The sequence below is a fragment of the Geotrypetes seraphini genome, chromosome 14 (genome assembly GCF_902459505.1).
Source record: "Geotrypetes seraphini chromosome 14, aGeoSer1.1, whole genome shotgun sequence".
Taxonomy (NCBI): Eukaryota; Metazoa; Chordata; class Amphibia; order Gymnophiona; family Dermophiidae; genus Geotrypetes; species Geotrypetes seraphini.
The window spans coordinates 66,389,269-66,412,044 of NC_047097.1; the positions used below are offsets into that span (position 1 = coordinate 66,389,269).

General features: G+C 41.5%; 1 protein-coding gene across 7 annotated transcripts in view; it reads right to left on the minus strand.

Moving 5' to 3' along the window:
• Nucleotides 1–22,776, minus strand: part of AKAP13 (A-kinase anchoring protein 13) — a 281,375-nt gene that overhangs the window by 84,502 nt on the left and 174,097 nt on the right. For 4 of the 7 annotated variants that reach the window (XM_033919573.1, XM_033919571.1, XM_033919572.1 and 1 more), the window contains 5 exons: nucleotides 11,646–12,016; nucleotides 9,070–9,123; nucleotides 8,049–8,111; nucleotides 5,268–5,457; nucleotides 2,799–2,907 (listed from right to left, as the gene is read on the minus strand). In XM_033919573.1, coding sequence (XP_033775464.1) covers nucleotides 2,799–2,907; nucleotides 5,268–5,457; nucleotides 8,049–8,111; nucleotides 9,070–9,123; nucleotides 11,646–12,016 — 787 coding nt within the window. The remainder of the gene's footprint in view (nucleotides 1–2,798; nucleotides 2,908–5,267; nucleotides 5,458–8,048; nucleotides 8,112–9,069; nucleotides 9,124–11,645; nucleotides 12,017–22,776) is intronic. The other 3 variants (XM_033919574.1, XM_033919577.1, XM_033919575.1) reach the window with 3 other exon arrangements.

Here is a 22,776-nt window from a genome sequence, read left to right on the forward strand (position 1 = left end):
AGTGTAACCAGGTATACAATACTCCCCCGCAAAGTTGCAGTTCAGTGTTCGTGCCCCCCCGTCTTTCGTAGTTTTTCTTTTACCTCCGCAAAAATATCCTCCATCTGCGACCCGGAGCATCGCCGTGCACATCTTCCGGTCCCCCCGATCCGCTTTGCCGGACCAGCGATCTCGGCCAGGGTCGAAGCCGCAAGCGCCATTGCCCGCATCGGCACGCGCTGCAGCCCTCTCCCCAAACCGCATCCAATTATCGTGGGGTTTTTTTTAATTCGCAGATGTCCTGGAATGTAACCCCCCGCAAATTTGGAGGGGGGGGAGTACTGTATAGGTGCAAGCATTTACACACAATTATGAGTTTGTGTGCTCCAGAGATGTGTGTGCACAAAGCATTCTATAAGATAAGTTATGAATATAACTTTATGCTCTGCCCATGTGCATATGCCCATCTGCTAACTATGTACTACTGGAAATGTGTATGATCCAGAAATGCAAAGGTTGCGGAGCAGGCCAAAGTGATGAGGAATACAAACTATTGACGTTTTCCAAGTCTCTTTAATAGAAGTCTGGAAAGCGGTAAAGAGAACTGAAGCAATGCTAAAAGATGCAGTGCAACAGCTCTGTTTATTGTCTCATCAAGTGGCTTATTGGTTTATTCATTTTTATATACTGCCTTTCACAAATCGTAGCAAAGCGGTTTACAGGCAATAAATTGGAAAAATAGAAAGGAAGCTACAAACTGCGACATAACAATAGCAACAGAGTAGAAACCAAGTGGTAAAAAAAAAAAAGGGATTTTAAAAACAGAATCGGTCGTCTTAATTCAGAGATCAGAGGGCAGATGTTAAACCTGGGGAGAATAAACTGAAGTATGGTAGAACGTCAGGTCAATCCCTGAAGATTGAGGCAAACAGACGACTCTTTAGCCCAGATTTAAATTTGGGGTAGGAAAGCTCAAGACACAAAGGTTTAAGGAGATCCACAAAGTACTAAAAGGCGGTACAGCGCGTAGAGGCAAGTCATGCTCGGGAGGGCACCAGAAATAGATGACGATTCATGTACAGAATGCACAATATGTGCAGATGAGGACGGGGCTTAGGCATTGGTAGAATGAGGCATTATGACATCACAATCTGAGCTCTAGAATGTTGCTACTTAGGATTTTCAAGTGTTTGAGGCTTGTGCAGATGAGGACGGGGCTTAGGCATTGGTGGAATGAGGCATTATGACATCACAATCAGAGCTCTAGAATGTTGCTACTTAGGATTTTCAAGTGTTTGAGGCTTGTGCAGGTGAGGATGGAGCTTAGGCATTGGTGGAATGAGGCATTATGACATCACAATCTGAGCTCTAGAATGTTGCTACTTAGGATTTGAAAGTGTTTGAGGCTTGTGCAGATGAGGAAGGAGCTTAGGCATTGGTGGAATGAGGCATTATGACATCACAATCTGAGCTCTAGAATGTTGCTACTTAGGATTTGAAAGTGTTTGAGGCTTGTGCAGATGAGGAAGGAGCTTGCAGGAATGGGGCAGGGGCAGGAAAAGAACTTGCTGGGACAGACGGGGAAAAATTTGTCCCTATGTCATTCTCTAATCTACATTATCTGCTATGTAGGAATGTACATTCATTAGCATGCATTTGGTTTGTCTGGGCACCCTAAAAAAGTGCAAGCAGAATCGACTGTCTACATACAAACTTACAAATCTATGCGAGTGCAATAAACTTGTGTAGAAAAGTTCTAACATTTATAGAATTTTTTTTAAATTAAAATAATGATGTGAAACAAACTAAAAACACAGCTGAATATTGAGAAAATTTCAGGAAAAACTCTGAAATGAACTGAAATGTTTTTGCTTGTGCATGTCCTTATTGCTACCTTAACAAGTGGTAGATTACTGCGTGTCATGTTCAAGGCACACTCCATGCCCATTTCCATGCTACGCAGTTAATGCGGGCAATAACATGCACTACGATTCAAGCCACCACCTGAAAAGTTAGTGTGGTTATGCAACAACAGTTCGCACACTCATTCTCAAATTAACTGCTTAAGTTTCAAGTTTTATTATATTTGATATACCGCTAAAGGAGCCTAAGCGGTTTCCATACGAATTGTTTTAAAATATAAAATAGGGAAGATGTGTAGGGATTTGTTAAAAACACAAGAGGCAAAAACAATTAACGGATACATTATAAAATAAAGGGAGAAACCAAGAGAGTCAGTGGCAGAAGATTGCAGGTGAGACGAGCGGAGGGAAAGGAAAAGGAGAAAGATGAAAAAAAAAACAAAACAAAACCAGGAAATTTTACAGAATGGAGTTCAGAAAAGAGTGTCGTAATCTTAACACTTCAGTTAAGAGGAAGCAACGTTAATTTGTTTGGCATAAACCTGATGTGAGGTCTGTTCTTATGCATGTTAAAAAGCCCTGTGTAAAATTGAACTGCAGAGCTCTAGACAGGTGACCTACTGAAATGGCAATAGACATCTACTTTATTCAAAAATAAATTGAAAGCTAATGAACGAACTTTCACGGGACAACAGAAGACCTAAGGGCTGCCGATTAATATTTAAATTTCAATTGCCGTAATAACTACGCGTGCAGGTACTGTGCGATGGAAGCATTAATTCCAGCTTAATAAATTTGAGATATTAACACCTGTGAGAAAGGGACAATCGAGAAACATATTCGGGCTAGGAAGGAAGCAGTGGCTCAGCAGTGACCTTGCCATCAGCAATTTTAAAATGGGGCCATTGAATTAAAGTTGCAGCATAGGAGATGGAAATGAAAACCTGGAATACTCACTCTCCAAGCCCGGCTGGCTTATTGCCATCAGCGACATGGATTTCGTAAGTGGAGAACAAAGAGCTGAGGTGGAATAACTTAATCCTCGTGGATGCGATGTCTGGTGAGCCTGTATAAGCAAGGTATGAGACGACAGACAGGGCCGTTAAGGAAACAGTGGATTACAAATTAGAGAATGACACGGTGACAAAATTCATCACCGTTCCCGTCCCCGCGGATAACCACGGGAAATAATCCCATGTCATTTTCTAGTGTCTATTTCAACCTCAGTCCTTCTACACCAGCATTCTTCAAAGCAAAGCTTGCGGGTCAGTGGTTGTGGCCATTCATACTCTGATTCTTATGGGAGCCAAGAATAATGAAGCCATTGTGACATCACTGATGTGATTGGCTCTTAGGCACTGGTGGAATGAGGCATTATGACATCACAATATCTGCTCTGGAATGTTGCTGCTCAATCTCAGCATTCTTCAAAGCAAAGCTTGCGGGTCAGTGGTTGTGGCCATTCATACTTTGATTCTTATATGAGCCAAGGATAATGAAGCCATTGTGACATCACTGATGTGATTGGCTCTTAGGCACTGGTGGAATGAGGCATTATGACATCACAAGATCTGCTCTGGATACCAGAGACTGTCATTCTGTAGTGTCTGTTTCAACCTCGGTCCTTCTACACCAGCATTCTTCAAAGCAAAGCTTGAGGGTCAGTGGTTGTGGCCATTCATACTCTGATTCTTATGTGAGCCAAGGATAATGAAGCCATTGTGACATCACTGATGTGATTGGCTCTTAGGCACTGGTGGAATGAGGCATTATGACATCACAGTATCTGCTCTGGAATGTTGCTGCTCAATCTCAGCATTCTTCAAAGCAAAGCTTGCGGGTCAGTGGTTGTGGCCATTCATACTCTGATTCTTCCCTCTCTCCTTAAAGAATGACATGAAGATGGTATCCCGCGGTTATCCGCGGGGACGGGAACGGTGATGAATTTTGTCGCTGTATCATTCTCTATTACAAATCACATTAACCCTATCACTTTAATGCAGCATTATATACAGCAGAAACTTTTCTCTTTCTTATTTTTTTTTTTGGGGGGGGGGGTGGAGCTTGCAAACCTACAGAAGAATCGGACCAGAAATTATTTCAACTTCCATCAGGTACGTCTCTCTCATTTTTATACTCTAGGCTAGTGTCCTGCAAACTTTGTCGAACTGCGACTCACTAAATGTACTGGCTCTGGCTCGAGGCTTCCGGATGTGCGCCGTTGTCGACACGACGACGTCACGCACATGCGTGAAGGCCTTCCAGACGGGCCCTGAGCCGCCAGTGAGGGATGCTGGCAGGGAAGACGCACGGCGGGAAGGAGAGGCGCTGGCGGATTGCCTACGGGATGTGCCTCTCACTGCGAGAGGCATGTCCCGTAGGAAGTCGGCTGGTGTCTCTCCTCCTCTCCAGCATCTCAAAACACACCCAAAATTTCAGGAGGCACACTAGCGTGCTGCGGCACAGAGTCTGTGATACACTGCTCTAAGCAGGCAATTCTCTAACACAGGTGCTAACCATTTGCATGCATGTGCGAGTAAAATAATGGCATTTATGAAATGCACATAAGTATTTGCAAGGTTTTCAAAATTCATTCCGTTGATCTTCCTTTATATCTCAGTAAATACTTGACCCCATATACACCACAAACTCTAAGATCTATTAACCAAAATAGTTTAATAGTTCCCACATTTAGGGCTCCTTTTACAAAGGTGCGTTAGGGCCTTAACACGCGGAATAGCGCGCGCTAAAATTCCGCGTGCGCTAGCCGCTACCGCCTCCTCTTGAGCAGGCGGTAGTTTTTCGGGTAGCGCGCGCTAATCCGGTGCATGCGCTAAAAACGCTAGCGCACCTTTGTAAAAGGAGCTCTTAAGAGACTTGTTTTGGCCACTATACCTGATTCTACTTTTTCTGTACAGGGGCCAGAACTTTAGAATTCCGTTCCTAATCTCAGACTTCCTTAAATTTTTTTTTTTTTTTGGTTTACTGGCGCATATGGTTAAATATTTTTATGGCAGTTTTGCGCCAGGGTTGAATTTCTGAAACCTTCCTTTCGTGGATTCCTTCCCCACTTTTCTATTTTAAATTGCAGTTCTTCCCTTTTTATCCTACACATTCATGTCTCGGTTTTCACTTATTGATTTTTTGCACACAATTTTTGCAAACAATCCAGAACACAGCCCTGAGGCTCATCTACTCTCTGAAAAAAACATGACCACATCACCGAGGCGTATCTCCATTCACACTGGCTACCAATTCAAGCAAGAATACAATTCAAGTTCTACTGTCTTCTATTTAAAACCATGAACGAAATAATACACCTAAACAACCGTCTAATCTGAACCACCTCAACCAGACAAAGGAGAACCCATGCTCCATTCACATACCCCGCAATCAGAGAATTCACCCAAACTCTGGTGGTTTTACCTGATGGCTGAAAGCTCTGGCATCTCTCCGCACAGATTCCAGCTCTTCTTCTGTGAGGGATATCAAAGAGCCATCCTCATCGTTGGCAACTACTGGTATTCTCAGCTCTGTGGAACTCAGGGATGATGGCTCCAACGATGAAGAACACTTCTTTTCGTCAGCATCTCCTACCAGGCCTTCTAGACTGTAACTAAGTAAAATATTCTACATATTACACTTCAAGATTTAATATGATGAACAAGGGGGTGGGGAATTTTTATCGTTTCACTGTGACCCGTCTTACATTTTACAGTTGCATGTGAAAGTTGATAAGGCCTAGGAGTATAATATTCTTCTTTATGTTTCCCTAACAACAGACTAACATCTGTGTATTACCATGGCACTCTTGGAAAAGGAGACTACAAAGAATATTACTCTTTAATGTACAGCGCCTCTGTTTTAATCCTTCGGAATCCCACCGAGGCAGAATTTCCAAAAAAAATGGCTGTAATGTGTCAATCCAATTTATTTAATGGTAGAACTTAATAAATGCACATTTGCAGTTAAATTATCTGGGGTTCATATCCACTAACGCATAGTATCTATGTGTTACAATGTTCACTGCTGCATCAAAATGAAAATAAATCAATTGAACATTAGTATATAAAAAAAAGTAACAGGTACATGGGATCTCTTAAGGAGAGGAGGATATAGTAGATGCTGCAGATGGGTAGACTGGATGGATTTGGCCTTTATCTGCCTCATGTTTAGTATTACTATACACAGGAATGAGATTCGGTCCACTCTGCATTAATACGGATGTGTTTACAAGAAGTCTCCACTTTAATTGGAACATACTCAATAGGAAGGTTCTTAGCCCAAGAGAATGAGGTACCATCATTTGAAATACCCACCCAAAATAACCATCTACAAAGATACAAGTAGTGGTAAAAGGGATGACCAAAACTCCTCTCTTTGCAGGGATCTGTCTAAAACAAAGGTGAGCAACGAGGGCCGTAATCCAGTCGGGTTTTCAGGATTTCCCCAATGAATACGCATGAGATCTATTTGCATACAATGGGGGCAGTGCATGCAAATAGATCTCATGCATATTCATAGGGGAAATCTTGAAAACCTGACTAGATTGCGGCCCTCGTTGCCCACCCCTGGTCTAAACTGTTGAACCATATACCATGGGCTGGCTTGGTGTTTTTAATTTATGTTGACTTCCCTTCCAACTCAACTGTTGCCTTGTTCAACTCAAAATAAAACACAAATTTTACAAGTTAAAATATTTGAGAATTGCTACGAGGGAAATACATTTCAGTCGCTGTCATGTTGCTAAACTATTTCATGTGTGTGTACAACTGAAACGTATCAGTAGTTTCAAATATTTCCTATAGATATTTCAGGCTGACCTTGCGGCCTACATGTTGATTCCCAACAAAATCATGCTTTTGCCTGAAGATAAACAGAACACAAAGTCAACACTCAGGCTACGTTTCCACCTAGGAGTGTTTTTCAGGCCTCTTTCCACAGCACTGACGAACTTTAGCTCCACTGCAACAGACACATACCTGTGCACATAAATGCGCTCTATCTTCTTGTTAGTTGATACCACACATGCATTACTTTGCAAGCTCAAGCTGTTGCACGTGGGTCAGAAAGCCAAGGCTTTGGTTCTACAAGGCAGCGTTCACTGTCATCAAGACCAAACAGTAGTATTCTTCTCAAACGTGAAATACTTCGACAACCTGTTATTTGAGTTGTTACCCATCAGCACTGCAGACAACTCAGGACTTCTGATGGTCTTATGCCTTATGTAGGCATAGTTTACTTTAATCAAGATAAAAGCTAAAAGGCTTAAGAGTACTGCAAGTCTGCTTGAAATTCAAGGTTTAATAAATTACTGTTTGATATGGGCTTTCAAGTTTGCATGCAAGAGCAAAGTGGAAATGTCCAATCAGATTGGTGCACAAAAAAAGTGTCTTACAACTCATCTGATAAATCCAATGGTCTTTATTAATCCAAATTAGCTCATACATCCAAAGCAACTGTATGAGCTAATTTGGATTAATAAAGACCATTGGATTTATCAGATGAGTTGAAAGACACTTTTTTGTGCACCAATCTGATTGGACATTTCCACTTTGCTCTTGCCTGTTTGATTTTGTGGAATTGCTTCCCCTGTTTTATTGTGCTTTCAAGTTTGCATACCATATACTGCCTGAGAAATGACAATTCAGCTGAACAGCAAAGTTACTTACCTGTAGCAGGTGTTCTCCGAGGATAAGCAGGTATAGTATTTTCACAGGTGGGGTTATGTCATCCATAGAACCCCCGGGTTCTGTGGATGACATCACTCCATCTGTGAGAATATTATACTTGCTTGTCCTTGGAGAAGTAATTTTACATGAGAAAATAAATTTAACAGAACATAAATGCACATGAAAGACCTTTTAATCTAATGAAGCGGCTTAGTCTTCTCTCTTGTTCAGTAGTTATATTTTTCGGGGTTCCTACAACTTAGCAGTTATGGGAGGAGATTTAAACTGAAGAATACTACAATTTTCTGCATGCTGAAAACTGAAATGCGCATTCACGCTTGCCCTTCGCATCCAAGGCGCTGTGATTGCAAAAGCTTAACATCAAACGTCAACTCAAACGCCAAAAGCTGGCTCGCGCCTATCACATTGAAGCAGAAGCAAACATACTCGTACATGGACAACACACAAGTTTCATGATGTGTTTGTAGTATCCCTAATGTGCTACTTTCACAGCTTATATTTGATAATACCATACCTTCTATAATTAAATTCACCTCCCGTCGGAATGCACAGTGCATCAGAGGGACACCAGCTCATACTGAGAACAGCGAAAGCAGAAGAGAGGACAAAAGGATGGAGGTTAAATGGATTGTACAGGTGACCACAATGGACATGGTAAAAGGTTAGTTAGGAATGTGTTATCTTTAGAAAATCACCTTGCTTCCATAAGCAAATTTCAATAAGCATAACGTGTTTTGTTAGAAATCGTATAGAAAAATATATTGGATAGTACTATCGACCATCGCCTCAAGGGAATTAGACTAGCTAGTAAATGCATACTCAGAAATATTTTAGAGATGAGGGAAAGAAGAGTTAATTGCGCAGTATGTCTGTCTTAATTTGTAATAGGTATAGAAAGGGTGAAACCCTCACTATATAAGCCAAAATAGGGAGTGCGCCCAAAAAATAATAATGCAACAAGAAATATAAATCAATCGACAATGTTGAATTGGGTTTGGCAATCTTAGGTTTAGTCTTTGTCTTAATTTGCGACAGAATTTGGACTATAAAGTTTCAAACTTTGTTTTGAAGCAATAGCCGAGACCTTAGTCTAGTCTGCCGTTTATATACGGGGTCATCTCCTAACAGAGTTCAACTCGGTTCACAAATAATTAAGACCAGATTATAGAAAAGAATACGAACTTGGGAAAGTGAATGTGAAAGTGCTATCGATTCGTCACTTCAGTATGTAAACCATTAAGATATTGTGGGAACCACAAAGTTTTACGAAATTGTTGTAGCTGACCTATCAATCTTACAGAGTCAGGGAGGTTGTTCCAAGTTTCTACCAGTTTGAACGCAAGAGATTGGCTAAGCTTCCCAACAGATTTAATTCAGGGGTCCTGAATTTTGTCAGGGCATTAGACATGCCTACTGTACCGGACTGTAACTTGCCTTGAGCTTGGGTTTGGAAAGGCAAGCAATTCAATTTAAAATCCAAATTCAAGTGTTAGTGTGTACTCAAATGTAAGATGGTTAGGTTGTTAACAGTATACCTTCGTCTATGAATTGGAGGCTTCTTTACAACATCCCCCAGAAAGCGCATTGAACTGAAAATGAATCATGAAAAGCGGTCAGCCAATCATATGGGATCAAAGGAAACACTACATGAAACAATGATTACCAGAGGGCGAAAGTAAAGAAATGGTAAAATGTATGAGAACAGAGAAAAGACGATGAACTATTCATTGACGGGATAGCAATACGCATCATAACAGATATTTCTTACAATGCCACCATTACTATAGAAGCCAGTGGTTCCCAAACTTGGTCCTGGAGGCACTCCAGCTAGTCAGGTTTTCAGGATATCCACAATAAATATGCATGAGATAGATTTGCATCTCAAGGAGGCAGTGCATGCAAATCCATCTCATACATATTCATTGAGGATATCCTGAAAACCTGACCTGGCTCTCAAGGACCTGAATTGTCTACCCCTGCACTAGACATTTGACCGACATTTGGTGAAATATCAGTCGGCCAAATTTTAACAGTGAAGCTAATAAAGTTTGCATATCTCTCAGGGCCACTTACCCATGTTGTCCCAGCTCCTATTTAAACCTATCCTAAAAAAACCAAACAAACAAAAACAAACAAAAAAAACATACGACTAGACCAGGGGTAGGCAATTCTGGTCCTCGAGAGCCGAAGCCAGGTCAGGTTTTCAAGATATCCACAATGAATATGTATGAGATGGATTAGCATGCACTGCCTCCTTGAGATGCAAATCTATCTCATGCATATTCATTGTGGATATCCTGAAAACCTGACCTGGCTCCGGCTCTTGAGGACCGGAATTGCCTACCCCTGGACTAGACCAGCGGGTGGGGGAAACTCCAGTCCTCAAGGGCCGGAATCCAGTCGGGTTTTCAGCATTTCCCCAATGAATATGCATTGAAAGCAGTGCATGCAAATAGATCTCATGCATATTCATTGGGGAAATGCTGAAATCCCGACTGGATTCCGGCCCTCGAGGACCGGAGTTGCCTACCTCTGCAACCCACAAGTTTTAAGCACTATAGACCAGTAATAAACTTTCTTTTTTTTCCCCTGTGTAGTTTTTATTGTGAAGGTTCAACAACAGCTAAACACACAACCAACAGATTTTGAAACATGCTTATAAAACAGACCACTAGCTAATTCCTAAGCCATATAGACATAGCTAAATACAAAATATGGGCTACCGTGTTTCCCCGAAAATAAGCCATAGTCGCCGGCAGCAGCGCTTCCCCCTCCCCCGCCCCATCTCTCCCTCCCATCTGAACCGAAATAAATGTACCTTATAACAAACCGGCAGCGTCGGCAGCAATCTAGACAGGCCCGCTTTGCGGCCTGGGCCGTTCCTCTGCTGCGTTGCCAATGACGTCATCAGTGACGCGGCAGAGGAATGGCCCAGGCCTCGAAGCAGCCTGTCTAGATTGCTGGCGACACTGACGGTTTGTTATAAGGTACATTTATTTCTGTCTCGCGGTTCGGATGGGAGGGAGCAATGGGTCGGCAGGGGGGGAGGGGCAGGAAGGGGCACAGCGGAAGCCAGTAGGGAAAGAAAGATGCTACAAGGGGCATGGGAGGAAGGGAGGGATAGAAGCTGCAAGGGTTCTGCTGCACAAGGGATGGGAGGGATAAAAAGAAACTGCACATGTGGAGGAGAGAAAGGAAATAGGAAGAATTGGGGTGGAGGAGAGGAAGTGAGAGATGATCATCGTACATGAAGAAAATAAGACCTAGTGCCTTTTTTGGGCCCAAAATGAATATAAAACAGTTTCTTATTTTCGGGAAAACACGGTATTATGTAAGAGCTTTCTCCTATGTTGAATATAATAGTGTGTTATATTTTTATATTTAATTCATTTTATATCTTGTCTTCAGACCAGGTTACAATACAACAAACATAATAATAACAACAATGAAATACAGAAAATTAGGCTTATACAGACAATTTATGTACAATACATAGTAATTAAACAGATGGGATAGGAATTCAAAGAGCGTTGGGAGCAGCGTGGGCCATTCAGCATGGCTCTGTGCGCTAAAAAACGTTAGCGCAGTTTCATAGAAGAGGGGTAAGACTTATGACGCCGACATGAATTTCATTTTTGGTCAACAAAGTTTTTTTTTAAAAAAACATATTTTATTCGTCACGCATCATCATCAGAATTTAACTCATTTTTTTTCAGTTGTGTAAAACTGCACGATCTGTGTTTTCAAATGTACCAACGCAAAAGGTGTTAAGAGATTTGGGTAGGATTTTAGACGCTTTTGATTCTTAACAAGTTTAAAACTGTCAAGATTGACCCAATCTCTGCAATCGCTGTCCTGCCTCTTTCAAACTCAATGGTATTTTAAGCAGCGTTTAATTTACCCTAATGTCTTAAACCATCTGTACTCTTTTCTTGAAAATTGTAATTCTACCCTCCATCCTCCCTCGCAAGTCTGTCTGTAGTCTATATTTGTTGTCTAAATGTAACGATATGTTAATTTTTTTAAAAATTGTTAATCACTTAGAAATTTTTATACAAGTCTTTTATCAAATTTTTAATAATAAAACCTTGAAAATAAAAAGTACACCCACCTCCTCTGGTTGATCTCTGTCTCATTTCCCGCATTCTTCCCTGGTCCCCAGCTGTGCCGTCTGAAAGGCGACAGTGACCGCATGGAGTTCCGTGAAAGGGAGGAATGTGCCGGTACTTCTGTGATGCTGTCCATTTCTTCCCCTTCCATCTCACCCGTGCCAGCCGGTCCACTCTCGTGTCTCTCCGGTGCGGCTGCCATGGCACCACTGCTGTTGCTGTCCAGACTGTGCCTATCCTTGTGCCATTTTAGGCTGAGGCCATGGGGAAGGGAGATGTCACTGCCATGGGACGAGTTCCTCTCCAGAGACACCATATCATCAGCAGAGGAGCTGGAGCTAGTGATGTCACAGGCAGAGTGATCCTCCTCGGGCTGTAAAATAAAGGCCCCCCCCCACCAAGATGAGCTAATGAAAGACAGTGACCACTTTTGCATATATTTTACCGTAACACCTCAATTTTATCAGCACCCCTTATGATCGGTGTCAGGTCAAAAGCGCGCCGGGACAAAGGCGCGCCCAGATAATTGAGCGCAGCGTGGGGGTGTGCGCCACATAAAATTACTGTTTTTAGGGCTCCGACGGGGGGGGTTGTGGGGGGGAACCCCCCACTTTACTTAATAGAGATCACACCGCGTTGTGGGGGGTTTGGGGGGTTGTAACCCCCCACATTTTACTGAAAACTTCACTTTTTCCCTGTTTTTAGGGAAAAAGTTAAGTTTACAGTAAAATGTGGACAGTTACAACCCCCCAAGCCCCCCATAACGCCGGCGCGATCTCTATTAAGTAAACTGGGGGGGCTCCCCAACAAAACCCCACGTCGGATCCCCTAAAAACTGTAATTTTCTTCGGCGCGCGCCTTTGTCTTTCACGGGGTTGTCTATGAACCCTTATGATCTAGGGTGGATTTCAACTACTACACAAACAAACAAAAAGACTGCATTAACCAGTGACACTGCCTAATTCTCAAGAAGAAAATGATGTGTCCAAAAACGGCAATCAGTCTTTACAAGAAAGGGTTACTGGTTTATTCTGTTTAACAGAAACTCAAAATGTAGAGATTTTTCAGCATTAAACTGTATAAAATAAAGATCAGATTTTATTACAGCTGTGCATGACTCATAATTTTAGGTTCAATGCTCCTTAAACCATAACTGGAACCCATGTTGGTCTTTGCTGGATACGGACTGCATACTAATGGTAATCCAGTAGAAGAAGGTTTTCATTATGTTCTGCCTGTGGGACTCCTTCCCTCCAGCCCATGAAAACAAACATCCTATAGCTTTAACCATTTTTTTAACTTGCTGTCTTTCATTGCCCTTTTCTCAGGGACTGAAACGAACCTAAAACCATAGAAAAAGGGATAATGCTAGGGAACCCCAGAGACACATCCTGCATTGTATGACAATCAGAATGGCAGATTTAAGATAAGTACTGGAGTATCTGGGTCTGTTTTTGAGAAAGACATGGGGGAAGCCACTGCTTGCCCTGGACTGGTAGCATGGAGTGTTATTACTCTTTGGGGTTCTGGAATCTTGAGATTCTGCCTGGAATCTTGAAATTCTTTGGGGTTCTAGAATCTTTTGTTACTCTTTGGGATTCTGGAATGTTGCTACTCCTTGGGTTTTGGCCAGGTACTAGGGACCTAGATTGGCGAGAACGGGCTACTGGGCTTGATGGACCATTGGGTTGTCTAGCAGCGTCCTGTAATTATTTTTACCCATTTTTGCACTGTATAAGTTTCACTGAGATTCACGATGGGAGTAAGCCCACCATCAAGGAAGAATCTTTTTTTCTTGACAACACTATATTCTTTCTTAAGTGGGTTTGTGTAGTTGAAAGAAAGGCCGTATTCACGGCTACCTTTGAGAAGAAAGTCTCAGTACTGTCATCCACTGACCAGACTCGGCAGGCATCTGGCATGAGGGCCTGGAGGGAGCCATGGTCTGCATCCCAGACCAAGGACGCTCATGGCAATGGTTGCACTAGACAAGGACTATGGACTGAGCTGGGGAGTGAGATGGAAGAAATAAAAGGGAACTTGAAAGACCTAAGAAACTGTAAATGAAGCGGATGGGGACTATGAGAGCTAAAAGATGATATAAGCAAAGCTAAAGGTCTTTCACTTTTTAAGCAGGGCTTAAAGGGGCCTTTTCTGGCTGGGTATGGCAGGTACAACTCTAGCCCATCTTGTTGGGCAGACTGGATACACCAGACTGGTCTTTCTCTGCTGTGTGGAAAGAAATCCTGGTGGAGAGGAGAAAATGGAAGCCAAGATTTAGAAAATGAGGAGGCGAGAAATGGAATGGAAAAGGATTGGGACTTGTAGACCAGCTTTTTGTAGTTACACAACCACACTCAAAGTGGTTTACATATTATGTACCCGGGACAATGGAGGAACAAGGTAGACAAGAGCCCAGAACCCTGGTAGTGGTGGCACTGGTATCTGTAAACATGCTGGCTGTTCTTCCACTATCCCTGCCAAAACAGGAATACATTTTAAGCACTGGAGAAGGAGTGGCCTAGTGATCAGAACCACTGCCTTAGCACCCTGAGGTTGTGGGTTGCGTCACCATGTCACTCCCTGTGACCCCGGCAAGTCACCTAATCCTCTGTTGGCCCAGGTACCATGGGTTGATTGTGAGCCTGCCAGGACAGATAAGGATATACTTAAAAGGGTACCTGAATGTAAAAACTGCCTTGATGGTATTGCTTCAAGATCAATACGAGCCATCAGGCATTTTCTTGATAATAAAAATTTACATACATTAATACAGACTTTTTTCACAACTGATTACTGTAATATTGTTTATGCTGGTTTTTCTTCATTCATTTAAGATAAGATGCCCTAACAAAATACAGTGATTAAACTTTTAGGATACAAATATGTAAACCCTTCTGTTTAAAGATGCGTTTACTTCCCATATGGAATAATTGCAGTGCAGCAGTCTTTTTTTTTTTTTTTTTTTTTTTAAAAACCCTCCTAATGTTTTCTCCATTCATGTTTCTCTCTTTTTAAAATGATTAATATTGTAACCTGAATCCCTCTTCCCTTCCATCCAGTTGAGTTTGTTGGTCTGTAGGTCAAACCCCCTTTTTTTTATTTATTGTTATTATTATTACCTTGTATCTTAATGTATGTTCAAATTTGGATTTTAATGTACATCGCTTAGTATTTTATATATAAGCGATTCATCAAATTTCGAATAAACTTGAAATTTGAAAAGTAAATATGATCTTCTTTTGAAATATCACTGGCTCCCAATAGTCTACAGAACTCAGTTTAAAACACTTATGCTAACTTATAAATCTTTGAATAATTTACAACCAGGATATTTGAAATCACTCCTCATTCCTTATGTACCTACAAGGACTTTAAGATCACTTCAAAATTGTTTATTCTCTCAGTTAAAAGAACTGGATGGGAGGCTACTTGATTAAAGGCTTTTTTTTTTTTTTTTTATTTATTTGGCACCCTTACCATGGAATCAACTACCTAACCATATGAGGTCTGACAATTAAGTTCATGAACCTGCCACCGTGCGCTTACGTTGGCAGCTATAAAAACAGCTCTGTAAAGTTTCATAGCCTTGGTCACAGCTGTTTTCGTGTCGACGTGTGGCAGTGTCTTGCTGAGTGGCATTCATTATGGTTGTTGCATGTTTTTGTGTGCCGTCCCGAGAATGCCAGAGCTTGAATTAGAGCAACGAACAAACATTGTTAAGCTTGGCAAGAGTGGAAGTGAAATCAGGGACATGTTAGTTCAAGTTTATGGGGATAATGCCATGAAGAAAACGGCAGTGTACAAATGGATTAAACATTTTTCTGAGGGGAGAGAAAGTGTCACTGAGGAAGAGAGGTCAGGGCAGCCAGTAATGAACAGAACTGACAAAAAAATTGCAAAAATTTGTTGAGTTGTGTATCAAAATTGTTGCCTGACTGAATAATTAGGACTCTTTCTGAAGTCCTATCTGCCAGCTTATCTATGCAAACATTACATAGTTAACATAGTAGATGACGGCAGATAAAGACCCGAATAGTCCATCCAGTCTGTCCAACCTGATTCAATTTAATTTTTTTTTCTTCTTCTTCTTAGCTATTTCTGGGCAAGAATCCAAAGCTCTGCCCGGTACTGTTCTTATTGCCACTGAATACTCCCAGTTCCTCCCTCAAAATACCCCAGGAACGCCTCACTCAGTTGAATGTCTGCAGCCAGCCCACTGAGCACTATTTGCAGAAGCCTTTTCTGCCCACTATATCGCTTTGAATATGGATCCCTACATTATCAGCATCACACGAAAATAAGCAATACAAACTAAAATAAAAATAATAAAGTTGATCTTAAAACTCCTAGCCCTAAATTATGCATCCCTAAAGTTATGACATTATTTTTTAATCTGCTTTATTGAGTGGTACCAGGATAATTGGATATTTTGTTGAATATTTAATTAAAAATAAGAATATCTTTAACTAGATATAATGCCATTTAATACTTCTCTCAGTTTTTAACAAACATGTGTCAAAATTCTCATATCCTGATAACTCTTCCCATGCAATATTGGTCCCCAGCCCTTCCAATTTGCATCTCAAGGTGCAGTGCAAAACATCTTTTTTCCATCCAATTTTTCAAGCAGGAAAAAATGGAAGCGGCTTCCAATTTTCATAACAGGATGTGAAGCAACTCAGAAGGAATTATGGCAAGTATTGCTTCTTCTGGTCTCATGGACTCTGAAGTGTTATCTTCTGTTGAAGGAAACTGTCTAGCTATTAAATGCTTTATGTAACATACAGAGAGGTTTTTTGAACCAAGGCAATGCAATTTAGCTACAGTAAAATAGTACTTTCAGCTGACAATGACATCCCACAAACAACAAACATCAATTTTACTATTTGTAGGTGCCAAAGATGATTATTTTATGCATTATGAAAGGCAAAGACAGATAAATTAGTAGATTAAGGGGGGATTATCAGAGATTTATTTAAAAAGGATTACCTTAAAGTGTACGGGAGACCAGGATAATAATAATAATAATAAAGCTTTATTTATATCCTGTCATACCTTTTCAGTTCAAGACGGTATATAGTAGAGGAAAAGTACAAAGTGGATAATGAATCTTTTCGATTCTAGACAGTATGCAATAGTGGAAACAGAAGTTGATAGTTACAAAGAGGAGACAGTTGTCAATTCAAGTTAGGGGGTAGGGGGAAGAGAGGAGGAGGTGGAAGTAGAGGGGGGAAAGGGGAAGCAAAAAGCTGTTAGAAAGAACTTTTACTAATTTTTCATGAACAGTCCTAGTACTTTAGATCTTTTAAAACGATTCAATTCTACATTGCACAATGTAACTGAATATTTGTTATACTAAATGTTTTGTTTTATATTTTGATACCATGTACTTGAACTGTTTCTTATATTTTTTCAAAAAAATCAATAAAAAATATTGAACTAAAAAAAGAAAAAAAAAAAAAAAAAAAAGAACATGCAAAGCAGCGCACATTAACGAAGGCGCAGCTGGAAGACCTGATGAAGTGTCAACGTGAATGGGATTAAGTGACTTGCCCAGGGTCACAAGGAGCAGCATGGGTTTGAACCCACAACCCCAGGGTGTTGAGGCTGTAGCTTTAACCACTGCGCCACTCTAGAAATCAAAATGTGGTAAAAGTGAGCCAAGTATAGGACAATTAAGCCATTGTGACATCACTGATGAGGTTGGTTGTTAGGCATTGGTGGAATGAGGCATTATGATGTCACAATACCAGCTCTGGTTATCAGAGGCTGAAACTGTTCACACTATTTCTTTATTCAATTTTCTACACTATTCTCCCAGGGGAGCTCAGAATGGTTTACATGAATTTATTCAGGTACTCAAGCACTTTCTATCACCGGCGGTGCAGGGGTAAGGACAGGGCCAGTCGGGGAGTGGGGGGAAGAGGCGATAGCAGCACCGGTGGCCTCAGGTGGAGCATGGGAGTCGAGGTGCGTCCGGCAGGAGTGAGCCAGCATCTGAGAGTCCCAGCAGAGCGGGTAGTGGCATCCGGGGGGGGGGGGGGGGCAGCATCCGGGAGCGGCAGAGCTTTCAGTGTCCAGTCAGGCTCTGTGGCGGCGGCGGCGTATGCTTAGCCAGTACCACCCGCAGTGAGAGGCAGCGAACAGCAGCAGAGGAGGAGAATTGGAGGAGCCGCGTGGATGGGTCTGTGGCAGAGGCAGCGGTGGAGGCGTCCCTAATGGTAATTAGGTTTTTGGGGATGTGGAACGAATTGTTCAAGCTTACACTAACTCTTATGGGAAAAGTTGCTTTGATATACGAGTGTTTTGGTTTAAAAGCATGCTTCTGGAACAAATTATGCTTGTAAACCAAGGTACCACTGTACATTTAAACCTTTACCACACTTTAGTAAACAGGCCCCCAAGACAAAAGGAAGCAAAGTTAGTTAATGTGAAACAGTCACATAGGACACACAGATACAATGGCAACAGGAACTGAAAATCAGGAGGAAAAACAATTTCATCCCCAAAATAGAAACCTAATTTTTTCCGATGATGCAATGTAGTGCCATTTATAGAGGAAATTTAGAAGCCCTAAAGTTAAAATAATCCAATAAATTCACATGACTAAGAGAACGAAAGCTTGTATAACAACATTCAGCAGCTGACTGAACTGATGACAAGCCTGCCTGCGATATTAACAATGCCTCTTATTCAGAGTTATTACTTCTCTGGCTCTATTACTTATAGTAACATATTTTAGAGAAACAAAAATAATCATTTGGGCCTATATCCAAAGAGGACCCTAAAACGCTTTAGCAATTTTGTATTTCAAGGATAGAGTGGGTGGTATCTCAAGCAGATAGATGTTTGCATGACTCCGTGCTGTGGAAAACTTCCCAGAAATTGGCGAAAGGAGTCAACAGCATCAAAATTGTGTAACTGGAGTTGGATAAACTGAAGCAAGAGGATACGAAGGGGCTCTTTTACTAAAATATGGTTTATAGTTTATTTTTATTTAACATACCACCCTTCCTCAGGCAATAACACTTCCTGTGTGCTGTTTGGGACATTTTTTGTAACTGTCTGGGAGCGTACAGGGAAACCACAACACCACACGACACGTCTTCACACACTGTCATCAATTCAAGTTTAAACTTTTATGAAAATTTGATATCCCACATATAATGGGGATATTTACAAGTGGTTAAGTGTAAGATAGATGGGTTGGGTGGGTGTTTACAGTACGGTTCCTGTGAGTTTTTAAGGACCCTATGCAATTGATATGTTTGTATTAATGACCATATTTTCTGAGTGCATATTCTCTCCTGTTTGGATTTGTTAATGGAAGTTTCAATTTGCTGTCATAGTTTTCCAGTGCTGTTTTTCTGCTTGCTATGTTTTTATGCTTACTTTGATCCTGGTTGTTTGTCCCTTTGTAGTCGCTAATAAAGATAATTAAAAAAACAAAAAAAACAAAAACTTGGAACTGAAAAAAAGTGTAAGATAGTGAATGAAGGAATTACAATATATAATAGGCCAGGGGTGAAAAAAAAAAGAAACATTAAAAAAAAATAAGATAGGGGAAGGGGAAATGATCAGGTTGTTATCCTCAGCATCAATAATCCAGGATGGTGGAACATGCAGAGATGATCAGTGGCCATATGCCAAAAGGGAATTTGATTAGCGCAGAGGTGGTAAATGCATCCAAGGTAACTGCTCAGACAGTGCATGGTAAAGTACAATACAATGTGCCAACTGCCCCATTTTTGTACCCCATAAAATGACAAAGTTACTGCCAGTGTGGTGACAGTAACCATGCTTGGATGCTTACTGTGTGCATTAATCCAGGCATTAATACATTTTATTTGTAAAAGCCTCAAAATGATTACAAGTAGACGGAGACAATCTAGCTCATTACGTTCAAGAAAAAGTCAGAATCGTGAGGACATCGTTCACATAAGACCCAGCAGATAACACAGATCACAACCCAACCCAAAATAACTGGGACAAAAGAATCCCAGCTGACAGATGCTGCTCAAAATCCACCGCAGTTAGCACACAGGAGATATCAAACTAGCTGAAGAGAATATCCAGTAAACACAGCTAGCCTGCTAACCCATGCCCCCACCCACCAACTTTCTGCTATGGCTGACAGACCTAATAAACAGATGCTTAGAAAATGGACTCTATCCCAAAACAATATCAACCGTAGCATTGACACCTATACCCAAAGCCACAAACCTTCATTTGACCAAAGTATAAAATTTAAGGCCAACAGTGGGGATTCCAAGGCCTGCAAAATGACTAGAATTCTGTGGAAGCACACAACTTGCTAACTTCATACACCAAACTAATGGATCCCACAAATCACAACATGGCTTCAGATCAAGGTACAGCACCAAATCCCTGTTACTCGAGCTCACCAATATCACCTGACTATTCAACATCTAAGAGCACTGGGAAATAACCTACTCCAAGCTCAAGTTTTCTCCTACGCAGATATCATCTTCATTCTTGTATAGCCAGAGTCCTTCACAAGAACCCTAAATTACCTGAAAATCACTATTGATGACCTAAGTACATGGACGATGAATAACTTCTTCAAGCTAAACAAATCTAAAACAAAAATATTATGGTTCAGAGATTATAATTTATTACCGAGCACAGGACTCGAGCTATCCACAGGCGAGAGGCTGAAGATAGAAAATTCCTCCAAAGTACTGGGAGTCACACTTGACTCAGACTTAACCTACAACATTCATATCACCTCTCCGGTGAAAACATTCTTCTTTCTCAACTGAGGGCAATTAAACCAATCCTAACAGAGACCAGTTTCAGGACAGTAGCAACATCTGTCCTAATACCCCACCTGGACTACTGCAACTCATTATATGGTGGCATTACAGAAAAAGAGTGAAAGAGACTCAAACTACTACAAAACACGGCTGCATAACTAATTCTCAAAAAGAGTCGATACGAAAGAGCAAGTCCATTACTAGAACAACTACAATAGCCACCAATGAACAAGAGAATCCATTTCAAGATAGTCTGCATGGTTCAAAAAACAATCTATGGAGAAAACTTAGAGGAGCTAACATCTGATATCAAAGTCCCACATTCCTTCTTCAACTCATGCTTGATAATGCTTTAAACCAGTGGCTCCCAACCCTGTCCTGGAGGACCACCAGGCCAATCGGGTTTTCAGGCTAGCCCTAATGAATATGCATGGAGCAGATTTGCATGCCTGTCATGTCCATTATAGGCAAATCTCTCTCATGCATATTCATTAGGGCTAGCCTGAAAACCCGATTGGCCTGGTGGTCCTCCAGGACAGAGTTGGGAACCACTGCTTTAAACTACCCCTCCCGTCACCTAAAAAAAAAAGGGCTGAAGAAGATGTTTGAGGCTACCTTCGAATTCCAAGCTCCCCATATCTAGAATAAACTATCAATACAACCCACCACATAAAAAATAGAGACATACTAACTCCCTTTAACCCAGGGGTGTCAAAGTCCCTCCTCGAGGGCCGCAAACCAGTCAGGTTTTCAGGATCTCCCCACTAAATATGCGTGAGATCTATTTGCATGTACTGCTTTCATTGTATGCTAATAGATCTCATGCATATTCATTGGGGAAATCCTGAAAACCCGACTGGACTGCGGCCCTCGAGGAGGGACTTTGACATCCCTGCTTTAACCACTCTTCACCCTTCTTCCAAACAACCATCCCCACTCTAATAATGTAATTTCCAAAACCAGATCTAAATGTTAATGTAAACCACAGAATCCTTGCAGAGAATTGCGGTACGCAGTATAAGACACTGGTATTATTACATTACATTAGGGATTTCTATTACGCCATTACCTTGCGGCTCAAGACGGTATTGTTTCTACATGGTAGTTATACGACAAAAAACTCTTAGATAAAAGTATGCAACACAGATTTAAAGCTGGTGAGGACTTGCACACAATCGGTACTGAAAAAGCAGTACTAGAGGGGAAAAAAAGGGGGATGATGAAGAGATAACTGAGTACAAGCAGGAGAAACATTCAGAAACTACTTAACTAAAAAAAAAAAAAAAAAGTCTGCACCAAAGGCTACATTAACTGGCAAACAAACGTGCAATTAATCTCATCAGGGTGGAGTTACACAAAAGTGGAGAGGAAGTGACTTCAACCACGAACTGTCTTTTGGAGAAAAGGCTGCTGCAACATCTGGCTAATATAAACCACTCCCAAGAGCAAGTCACAAAAAAAAAAAAAAAAACCACGCTAAGAGAGAAATAAGAGCAGTAGGTGATGGGACCAAACACCGGAATACAGTCTGCCGTCTTTATAGTGATTTATAGCAGAATGCATGAAGGATCATGATTCAGTTCTACTGTGCCACGAGCATTTCTTGAAGCCACTCGCTGCTTTGGACACGGAAGGGGAAACAGCCGATGCTAAATTGAGTGGCCTGGGGAGTTCAAGCAGAACAGTCACCCAAAAAAACCTCGATGCTCCCATTAGGGGAGGAGGGCCCACAGTGGCCCGAAGGGCCCCCAAAACAAAAAAAAGCTGAGCAAAACAAAACTCAACAAAAGGGAAGGAACTTGGAATAAAACAAACAAAAAAAAATGACGACAAAAACTGAAAGGGAAGGCAGTAAGGGCTCCTTTTACGAAGGCGCGTTAGGGCTGTGGCCCTTTTCTGCCGTCAATTTCTATGTTTCTATGCTAGCCGCTACCGCCTCCTTTTGAGCCGGCGGTAGATTTTCGGCTAGCGCACGCTAATCCGGTGTGTGCGCTAAAACGCTTAGCGCGCCTTCGTAAAAGGAGCCCTAAAAGAGGAAAGCGTTTGACGCGCTGAAAAGAGCCCTGAAGAAAACAGCTTCTCAGCTCTGCGGATAATGAAGAACTGTGGGTCAAGTAAGCCAATGTCAGGTGGGAAGGCACTGGCATGTATGTAGTGCCTTAACATTGAAAATGACAGTGTCCGTATCGGGTTCGTGGATGACGTCACTCACATGTGAGAATATACATACAGTGGTGCCTCGCATAAAGAACGCCTCGCACAGCGAACGCTGCACACAACGAACTTCATGTCATGATTCATACAACGAACTTCGTTTCACACAACGAAGTCGCCCGAGCTTCCACGATCGCTG